This window comes from Geospiza fortis, unplaced genomic scaffold (assembly GCF_000277835.1).
Source record: "Geospiza fortis unplaced genomic scaffold, GeoFor_1.0 scaffold70, whole genome shotgun sequence".
Classification (NCBI taxonomy): domain Eukaryota; kingdom Metazoa; phylum Chordata; class Aves; order Passeriformes; family Thraupidae; genus Geospiza; species Geospiza fortis.
This window is the reverse complement of record NW_005054317.1, coordinates 4,754,077-4,764,622: the sequence shown is the minus strand read 5'-3', so window position 1 is coordinate 4,764,622 and position 10,546 is coordinate 4,754,077. Positions and strand designations below refer to the sequence as shown.

General features: G+C 45.5%; 1 protein-coding gene across 15 annotated transcripts in view; it reads right to left on the bottom strand.

Annotated features, from left to right (window-relative positions):
• CADPS (calcium dependent secretion activator) overlaps positions 1-10,546 on the bottom strand; it is a 163,454-nt gene that overhangs the window by 20,707 nt on the left and 132,201 nt on the right. For all 15 annotated transcript variants that reach the window (XM_031056398.1, XM_031056399.1, XM_031056405.1 and 12 more), the window contains 4 exons: positions 9,771-9,845; positions 8,618-8,701; positions 3,538-3,570; positions 829-936 (listed from right to left, as the gene is read on the bottom strand). In XM_031056398.1, coding sequence (XP_030912258.1) covers positions 829-936; positions 3,538-3,570; positions 8,618-8,701; positions 9,771-9,845 — 300 coding nt within the window. The remainder of the gene's footprint in view (positions 1-828; positions 937-3,537; positions 3,571-8,617; positions 8,702-9,770; positions 9,846-10,546) is intronic.

The following is a 10,546-nucleotide window of genomic DNA, read 5'->3' as shown; positions in this document are numbered from 1 at the left end:
AAAGAAGCTGCTTCAAACAGAAATTGAGATACGGACAAATATCCTAGAGAGACTGAAACATAATGCTGCAGTCTGGCCACCAACAGAAAACCTTTTCTATAGAACAGCTACAAGGACAGAAAGGTTGTAACAAAACAAGAGCAACGGAAACAGAGATACTTTTGACATGCATCCAAATCTAAAAACTCAGGCATCACAGGTCACTGTTCTCTCACAGTCCAACAAACTGATTTTGTCCAACTGAAAATTAGCTTTGAACATCTGGGTTAGTTCCTACCAGCCATCTTCATCAAGGAGACCATGTCTCAAATTTACCTTTGGTGGCAAACACCACAACATGGTCCTCCTTTATACCAAAGCCCATTCATAATCAGCTCTGTTTTGATTAGCTTTTAAAATTAAAGTTTAGTATGTTAAATTTGCTGTCAGATTTGGAGTGCTTGTCAATGAAACAATGCAAAACATACAGAAGAACTGGCCCTTAGCAAACACCTCTGCCAAAATACTGGCTCAAATTTGAACAGGAGAACAATGACTGAGATGTTCTGATACAGAGAAATTTACACAAGCTTAAACATATTAAAGAGCTCTCTTAGAAGATACTGGGTTTTTAAAATCCACACACAGACTAAGACACAATAGACTAGAGTAGAGATTTAAAGCAGGCAGAGAGCAGATACGAGCCTTAGTCAGAAAGAAGGGGAAGATTTATTTTTTAAAGCTATAACCAATAAATTTTCTCAAAATGTGACTTATCCTCCTGTCTTATTTTGTCACATTTTGGGTCTCTCCTGCTTGGTGTCCAAGGAGGAGAGGGCATTTACTTACATCAAATAACCTTTCTATATACATCTCCTCATTGACCTTATCACGCAGGACATCCTGAGAGTGGCGGACAAATGTCACATAGGCATCAGCAACATCCATTCCTGGCTTCTGCATGGAGGAGAGAAGAAGAGAGAGAGAGAAAAACATGAATAGTGACACAGGGGGCAGCTTCTCTGTGCAGCCTCATCACTGCTTTTCCTTCTCTTCCACCTCCTGCTGTCCTCCTGCAGTTTGCCCTTTCCTTACCTGATGAACACTTACCTGATGTCACATTTCTACAGCTCTCTGCAGAATTTAACTGATTTTTAAAGAGTAACCTACAAGCATGCAAGATTTTGGGGATAACAGCATTCCTTTAAATCAAACAGGAACTGAAGCAGCTGGATGTAAAATACTTAAAAAAAACCAAACTTGTTTGAGTTCACATTGCTTGTTATATTGGATTCAAACTTACCTCAAATGAAACCCATTAAAACATGGTAACATGAATCATTACAAGAGCTGCCACAAAACCTTAAATTTGTGTGGCACATTGTAAGTTTGTTAATAACTAGTGTCATTAGTTTCCATTACTGTGATTTACCTCAGATCACAGAGTATCATTTCTCTGCAAGATGCGATTGTCAGCCGCTGTAAATTGAAGTTAGTTAACACATCCATGTAATTTCCAGGGTGAAAATGAGGACAGTTTGGAAAGCAGTAGGAAGGGAGTTTTTTAATACAAAGCAAACAATTATCAAGCAAAGGGCCAGTGCTTGGCCCTTGGGAAGGCAGTGACATTTCTTAACACCTACTGCAACAATGACAAGGTATTAATTTGAAAAACAATGAGGACAACACAAACGTGGCAGTAGTCAAGTGTTACACTTTCAAGCAATTTTCAGTCTGCTGATCGTGCCCCTTCCAAGGCAGGATTAGATGGATTGGTTTGTACCAAGACAATTGCAACAGAATTACAGAATTGGATTTAACTAACATCTGTGGAATTAAATTTAAGTGGTGGGTTTCTGTTCAACACCAGGATTTCTCCTCTGTCCTCCAGCTGAACAGGTTTTTCTTTCTCCTTCCCCCGGAAAGGCAGTGGCTCACAGACCATGGGGTGGCCTCTGCACAGGTTTGGGAGCTGCGTGGGGCTGGTGGTTCAGTTCATTAAAGATGTTGAGGCTGTCAAGGAAGCCAGTGTAATGTGGTTTCATTTCCAGGGCAGGTGGGGAAACAACTGAAAACTAACCCAGGTGAATGATTTCTGCTCTGATTCACACAAAGAACTGGAGCATCTGTCTGGCTTTGAGGAGAGGAGCTGACCCTCCTGCAGACCTCCCAAGGGTGTCCAAGGTACAAATCTTTTGGAAAAGCTTGAAAGGGTTACACAGCATTTTACTAAGACCACTTCCCTGGAGATGCTTTACTTTTGGAACATAGAGGCCTCAGAGAAGGCCATGCTTCGCCCTAGAAGTTACTTAAAATAACTGTTCAGTGTCCAAATTTCTGATGACTAAATATTTAAGATGCACTGAAACAACTAGGACATTTCATCTGAAGGATCTCCACATTTTCAGGGCAAGAAATAAATTCTGAGTTTTTCTTCCCAAGGCTCTCAAAATCTTGCTTTTATTACTCCAAGGGAACAGGATGCCAAGATCTGCACTGGGGTATTTTAAACCAAGCAACACCTCTTAGTATTCAAGAGTTTGTCTTTTCCATGCTCGGCTCAAGATGTGATAATTTTGTAGGCAACATTTAGGTTGGGCCAAAGGGCTGAAAAAAACCAAATGCAGATGATGTGGTCCAAGATGTCTGATAAATTTATCAGATTGTCACATGAGAACATGCAGAACAATACAGCTGCATCAAATATACACACATTATACATACACATCATCAGACTGAACTGAGTTACTCTTGATTTCCACTGCCCTCTAACTGGGTGCAGGAACTGGTGTGGTACATTAAGATCTATTTTTCTGCATTTACAGTTGCTCAGGATCTTTCTGCCTGTAAATGTTACAGTAACCCCTTATTCCAGCCAACATTCATATATTACACTTCAACTTAATTTAAATGTAAATTTCTGGCAAGTTAAGTGCTCTGTCTAAGAACATTAAGGGCTCTTTTCCTTATGAATCAAGGTCTAATTAGAGGAGACGATGTACAGTTTCCTTACACCAATTACAGAAAAATGGAAAAAATTATTTTCATTAACAATTTCCCAAACACATGTTGGTAGCTCATCACCATTTCCCCAAAGTAATAAAAAAGTCATTTTCCAAAAGAGTAAAATAAACCAACAATTAGAAGAACAAAAATAAAATAGATTAGCTAATGTGTTAGATGTGTGTTGGCTCAGTTCTAACATGTCTGGACTTTTTGTTTGGAAATTATACTGTATTTGTACAAGTCCAAATGAAGAATCAACAGAATGCACTGCTCCCATTTTTTTTTTCAAATGTGATTCAAGCCAATTGCATAAATATGGTACCTTTTTGACACCATCTGCAAATTGTTGCCTAAACAGCCTCTTAGGTCTCCATAAGAGGGTAACTGCTCATTATTAACATAATGGAGATATCCTTTCCAGTTCAAATGTTAGAAGTATGAAGGCCCATGGCTCAATCTTGGCTGTTAATGCATAATGTGGATTGCTACACATGCCATAAACCAAAGCACGATGCAAATTACTATGACAGAAGTTGTTTAAATTGTGCTTACGGGTACATCCACGTATTTGGAAGCAGCCTTCACCTGTAAAAGGAACAAGAAGAGAGTTAACACCACCAGTACCTTTTCAGGTCTGTTTTTTTTCTTTAAACTCTCTAAGACCATCTCCAGACAAGACTTGGGACAACATGATGCTGAGTAGGTTGAAAAGGGTGATGAAACTCACTTTCCTGTCTCAAACGGTGGTATTTTTGTTGTTGTTTTTTTTTTTTTTTGGAGAGGTAACTTTACTGTTGCTAAAGCTCTAATAGCAGCAGATGATAGTGTGGGAGTTGTGCTTCTACTTCAGCGAGCGGGGGAAGACGGGGTTTGTAAGAAGACATCGTTATTTTCTTCGGAGGCCTCGCTCTCCACCTGATGCCACGTGTCTCCCAAGGCACTGCATGTCTCTCCTGCTGGGAGCTGCATCCCAGGAGCAATGCCAGCTTCCCTGGAGTGGGGCCATGATGGCATGGTGAGGCTGGCAGGGGCCTGCACCAACCTAGGCAGAAGAAAGGACCCTAATTTTGCTCCTTTCCCATCGTCCTGCCCACGGTGTGCTTCCCTCCTGGGACATTGTCAAGACCAGGCTGGATGAGGCTTTGAGTAACTTGGATGGTGTCCTTGCCTGTGGCAGAAGGGTTGGAACAACACGATTTTTAAGGTCCCTTCCAACCCATCCTGTGATACTATGCTGGCCTGAAGGTTTTCTGAGAAGTTTTGCACATGAATGCCTGTGGCTGGGCTGGTTGGAAAGTTGTGTTCACGTTTTCAAACTCATCCCTGTTGCCTTCACCTGCAGCCTCTCCTGCACTCACTTCTTCCTCCCCCACATCAGTGAATTCAAACCAAAAATTATTATTTTCCCTCTTGTTGCTGGCCCTGATGCTGGCAAGAACTTGCAGACCTTGTTGGGGCAGTGTGATCACACCATCCCATGCAGAAGTGTCCTGAAGCTTTTCTGCTTCCCAGACTGAACAGCTACCTCATTTCTCCCTGATTTTCCTCCCTTTTTAGAAGATACTGTTGGAGGGAAGGTATCAGAGATGGACACTGCACCCTGTGGTGTCATGACAAGCTGGTGTGATCTGCAAGACCCCACACTGACTTTGTCTGTGATTTTCCATGCAGCAGGGCGCACGTTGCCCGGCACGGGAGGCGGGGTGGCCCCTGACGTCAGGGCCAACTCTTCCAACTGAGCAGTGCCCAGCTGGCCACAGAGACCTTTTTCCCACTGTAGCATAAGGCACAGTGTCTAGAAAGAGGATGGCTGGGATTTTCCACAACGCTTCTGCTTTTAATTAGGGTAAGCGTTGCCGGCCATCTTTGTTTGGGTGTAAAAGCTCACCTGCTTTTAAATATTTCTAAAGCTACCATTAAAACAGCCTAAATATAACACGCACACAGTTGCATCTTGGGATGAATAAATTATGTGTCCCGAATGAGAGAATGAATGTATGTGTGAGACAGAATGTGAGAGTGGGTGGAAGCACTCATATGGTGTGTGTGGGGGGTGCATAATTAAGCACAATGAGGCGATACAAAAGACCAGACTGGTGGTAATTGCCGAGGTGAACGCGGCGAGCATTGGCAGCGCCCAGGCTGCCGAGCCGGGGGGCAAGAACAGAGGGAAGGGCAGGAGGAGGGCACCGAGCGCCTGCTGCTGCAGTGTGACCCCAGGTCTGCCTGCCAGAGAGGCTGCAGGGGGACGGGGCACGTCCCAGCACATGACTTTATGAAGGAGACAGCAAAATCAGCACCAGAGCAAACACCTGTGTTGTCTCCAGGTATTCCTGTTTCCAGCTGGCTAGCTGGACACCTTGCCTTGTCTCTGCATTTATCCTCACAACTTTCTGGGGAGGTGGTGAAGTGCTATCCCTTGCTCTGTGGAATGGGAGCGGAGGAGCCTCAGCCTCCGTGTGTGAAGGCAGCTGGAGCCCATCCAGTGGATGCAGCTCCAGGAAAGCAGGCAGTCATGGCACACCCATGCAGGCAGGGTGCCCATGTGAGCACCAAACCAGCAATTTTTCTGAGCAGAAAAGCCCAACAACCAGGAGGAAAGGCTGGAAAATGATGTGGCTCAACAGCCTGCAGATCTCAAGCTGGGGTCCTTCCTCAGGGCTACACCTGTACCTTCAAATATCACATAGAGCATAAAGGCAGGCAGCAGCAAACCTGCCAGCTGAGTGTGGATTTAGCACTCTTGGGTCCAGCTTAGCGCCACTTTCAAACTACCTTCTCCAAAGCCAAGAGGCGACAAGAATAACTCAGCTTCCTGCGATCTCCTCCCTCCACCCACAAAAAAACTGAGCTGCTTCTCCTGCCCACTCTCCTTTAATCAGAATAATTACTTGTTTTTCTTTAAAGTCAGATTTGGCTACATTTAGTGAAATTTCCAAACTGCCGGATGTTGTGTGATTTTTGCTAGGCTGCCGTTTTTCACAAAGTATGTGACTTTGCCATGAAACATCTCAGTTTACCATACAAATTTTGCGCAGAACAAAAATAAGATCTTTTACTTCTGTCTCCCTTGGGTTGCATGGAATCTTTGGTTATAATTACCACAGGTGTAATGTTCTGCCTACAGAGGCCATCCAGATTACAGGGAATTTTAGCAGCTGGCATTCCTGTGAGTCAGTGGATCTGCACATGCAGACACCCAGCCAGGGCCTGGGCTGCTGCCGCCAAGATGCACTCAAATGTAGCAACAAACAGAAAAAAAAATAAGTCTGGCCAAATTTAGAAGGGTGTTTTCCTCTCAAAGTGCTCTGCAAGGAGAAGTGGCTAGTGAGAATTTATTAGGACAACAGATGCATTAATTTTATCTTGAATTTCGAGGCAAGAATTGGAAATGAGGATATCCTACTAGGTGATAAAACTGTCTGTCACAAGACCCCCGAGTACATGTCACTTGCAGAGCGCCTGGAAAACACGCGATGAAAGAAGTTGGTGGAAGGGGGTGGGAGACTAATGCTTTCTGGAGCTCAGTGGCTTGGACCATCACACTTTGTTGTATTTGTTCAGACAGGGAAAACGTGGGAGGTGGTGCAAGCATGCTGTAACAAGAGAGAGATTCTGTATTTATCACTGCAAAGACTAAACACAGCAAGTCACATTACTACTGCAGGGAGAGGAGACTTGCTAAGCCCAGTGCCAAAGGGGTCAGGGCTGCTCCTCAGCCTCCTCTCCCAGTGGCTCCCAGCAAATATGGGGGCCAAAGCGAGAGACATCCCTTTGTCAGGAAGGAGCAATCCTGCTCTTCTGTCGTGTACCCAGCCCACTTGCTGTGGGCGAGGGACCAACACTTTCCTGGAGATATGCACACACCACGCACAGCAGCTATTTGGATACACATCCCTTCCTGACTGAAAACTCATGAAATCCAGGCTTTGGGACCATGTTCAAGGGCTGTGGGGCTGTTGGAGCGGGACAGCCTGTTTTGCTGCTGCTGGGGCAGTTAACTGTCAGTAAGTGTCCGAGGATCAGCAGAGAGGATGCCTGAACTCTATGCACCCACGTGCTGGTCCTGACAGGTGCCCAGAGCCCAGGTGCAGCCAGGGCTTTGCTCAGCAATCAAAGGGAGCAGCACTCGGCAGTGTAAACAGTGGGATGTGGTGGGAGCAGTGCAGCACCAACGAGGAACAGCTTGGATTCACGGGGAAGGAAGGGCTGCACACTACACCGTCTACACGGGCTGATGCTGGTACTTCCGATGCCTGGAAAGCTGCCGCCTCCACATCCTCTGCTGCTGGCACACAAGCATTTCCTAACCCTCCACAGCACTGGAATGAGGGAAGGTATCCAGGTATCCATACCCTGCATCCCCTCGAGCACGGGTGAGCACAGCCCTGGGGCTGTAACCTCGCAGGGTTTATCCAGGGAGAAGAGCTGCACTGCAGGGCAGTGAATGGAACACCCTCCCTTCCTCTCTTCTCTGAAGAACAAAGTGCCTCCAGCACACCTGAAAAGGCAGAATGCTTAGTTTGAACCCCACGGTGGTTCAGATAAGCTGCCAGACTGTGTATACAAAGCTGCCAAGAGCAGTTTCTTGCCTCTGCTGTTAAGCCTTCCTAAATCCATCTCCATTTCCAGATGGATCCTACAAACTGCCTCAAACTCAGCAAAAGGGCCCAAGAGTAGCAAACAGCAGACATTTGCAAGGAACTAAGACAACTCCAAAATGAGATTTTGGAAAGCCTTCCCAGTTTGCAGAGCAGTGCCTTCTGCCTCTTGCCCGGTCTCTGTGAACAAGTCAGTGCAGGAGAGGCTGCACAGGAAGGCAACAGGACCAGGGTGTGAAATGTGAACACAACTTTCCAAGCAGCCCAGCCACAGGCATTCATGTGCACAAGTGCCTGTGAGCTGAGAGAAGTGAAGTCCTCCTTGCACAGAGACACTCCTGTAAACTTTCTGGCACATGCATTTTCAGAAGACCTTTGGAAATCAGCTGCCATGTGTTCATCCTAAGAAGCTGTCACAACACTTTTCTGGAATACAGCTCTGATTGTTAAACCATTGCTGGATACTGAGGCCAGTTTTGCACAGATATTGGTCTAGTCCTATACCTTGCTAGGAAATATGTGGTGAGCCGTGAATTGGTTCCTCAGTGTTATGGAGAAATGTGGCATTAGAGGCACCTTGTGCTTCATGACCTCATGGCATTTCCCCTACCTTGTTCTCTTTTAGAAACATGTAGTCACTCCCTAGATCTCCCTTATTTTGCTGTTTACTATTTAATGGTCACTGTTATGGCCAGAAGACTGAGAGGAACACATCTGCCATGTGAAGAGACAATGAAGCTAATTGCATGTACAGTGCAATGCTTTTTTTCATCTTCATATGTATCCTCAACAGAATAAACTTCACCAAGCTGAAGGATGGATGGAGATGGCTTTTCTCAGTGCATCCTGGATGTTTATGTACTATATATCTGCATACAGGTTTTTTGTCTAGTCATGTGGGAGTTACAGTGATGAAACATCACAGAATGGAAGAATTATTAGGTAGCTGATCTAGTCCTGGGAGAGCAGGAGGCTACAATGCAGAAAAAAAAGAAAAAAGGAAAGATAAAGGAAATATAGTCTGTACTTACAGTAAATGACAGGAATGAAGAAAACAAAGTCCCTTCATCATATCTAGACAGTTTGGCCAAGACTCCTTCCAAAATGGTGACAAACTACAAAGACAAAAAATACTGCAATTATTTCTAATAGTTGGACAAGTGTGTAAAAATCTGCATCACCTTCAAAGAAACCAGTGCACCTCTCAGCATTGCCAAAGGAATGGACCACCTCCCCCTGAGCACAGTGGGCAGGGAGTGGGGACAAAGGAGTGCTTCCTTTTGGGTGCTGTGGTGGACCTCTTGCTGACTGGGAATCACCCCTCAGTGTCCTGGGTGGTGCAGGGACAGGAGGTGGGGGCAGTGTGTGGGGAATCCAGCAGAGCCTCTCTGGCTGGGGAAGGCTGTGGTTCCTGCTCCCAGTATGCAGTGGCAAGCACGCAGCTAGCTGGGTATTCTTGCAGAAGAATTGAACTGGCATATGTTGGCGGATTATGTTTAAAGGTCTCCACTGTATAATAGGGATGACTTGTTCTCAGAAAGTTTGAAACTAGAGGAAAACACACCCCACCATCTTTCTCCTTACATACCAATTCCCCTCCGTGTTAGCACAGCACACCAGACCTACACAACCACCCAAGGGGAATGCTGGCAGCTAAGCTACAGAAGCTGACTCCGATGAAAAACAATTTCCAAACAATTAAACCTGACATTTTGGAATGTATTTCCCACTACTGTCATCTCTAAATTAATTTCTTAGAAGAGCATATGGTGATCTTGCACAAGATGAGCTATTTTGTCCACACAACCTCATGCGTAGGAGTGGTGACCACCTCTGCATGCCACCCCAATGGCTCTGCAGCAGCATTTTGCAGTGCCACCCCCTGACTGCAGCTACCCCAGTGCTGTGGGGTGATGCTGACCATGGGCTGTTACCCCATTAACCTAACACCCATTCCTTAAAGCCACTTCTGGCCCAGTATGGCAATGCTGCTAGCAGAGTACTACGTCTCATGCAGCTCCTTATCAACAAAGAGTCACCATGAAAGGACTGGGAGATGTATGATCCTGCCTGTGAGAAACAAGAAGCCAATTCAACAACCTAATGTGTCACATTTTAATGGAAACGCACATATTAAAGGTGCAACGTTAACAGTGAATCACTTCACCTGAAGCCGAGGGTTACCTTTGCCACTAGGAGTGTTATCATTTCTTTGACGGTTTCCTCAATTAGTTCATCTATTTTTGAATGGTACTGGTGCTAAAGAAAAATAAAAGGAGAGGGGGAGGAAAATATTAGCATTGATCACAGCCAACAGCTCTACACTTGTCAGTCTCTTCCCTTGGTAACCACAATAAATAGTATTAAACCAAAGAATTATGCAGCTTATTATTACCCTGGGCCCCACTGCAGTGGCCAGTGACTACTTACACTTGTAGGAGAGACCTTGAGTTCTGAAGAATCCTGCATCAGTTTTGAAGCATGGGCAAACTCTGCCCTGTTCTGTGTGCCCACAGCTCTGGGAGCCATGTGTGGATGTCAGAGGGGAGGCTCTACCATCCCTGTGAGAACCAGCACCCTGTGCTCCTAGAGATTCTGAAGTCCCTTGCTCCACTTCTGGAGCATTGTGGGCATTATCCTGTCCTGGCACATGGATTGAAGCAGACAGTGGGATGCACCTGCTGCTGGAGGGGAACAGACAGCCCCTTCCAAGGGCACCACAAACCACCCAGCCCTTGGCATGGGAATGGGGAGGATGTGCTGCTCCAGGAGAACTTGCAGTGTCTCAACCACTGGGAATGGGGCAGCACCTCTCCCACCTACTGCAGCAAAGCAGCTGAACCTGTGTTACCCTGGCTTCAGCAGGCATATGGCTCAAGTTAAGTACTCGTTCCAATGCTTTGCTGTTTTGTACAGTGAGATAGATTTAAAAACCTCCCAACAAACCACGACGTTCCTTT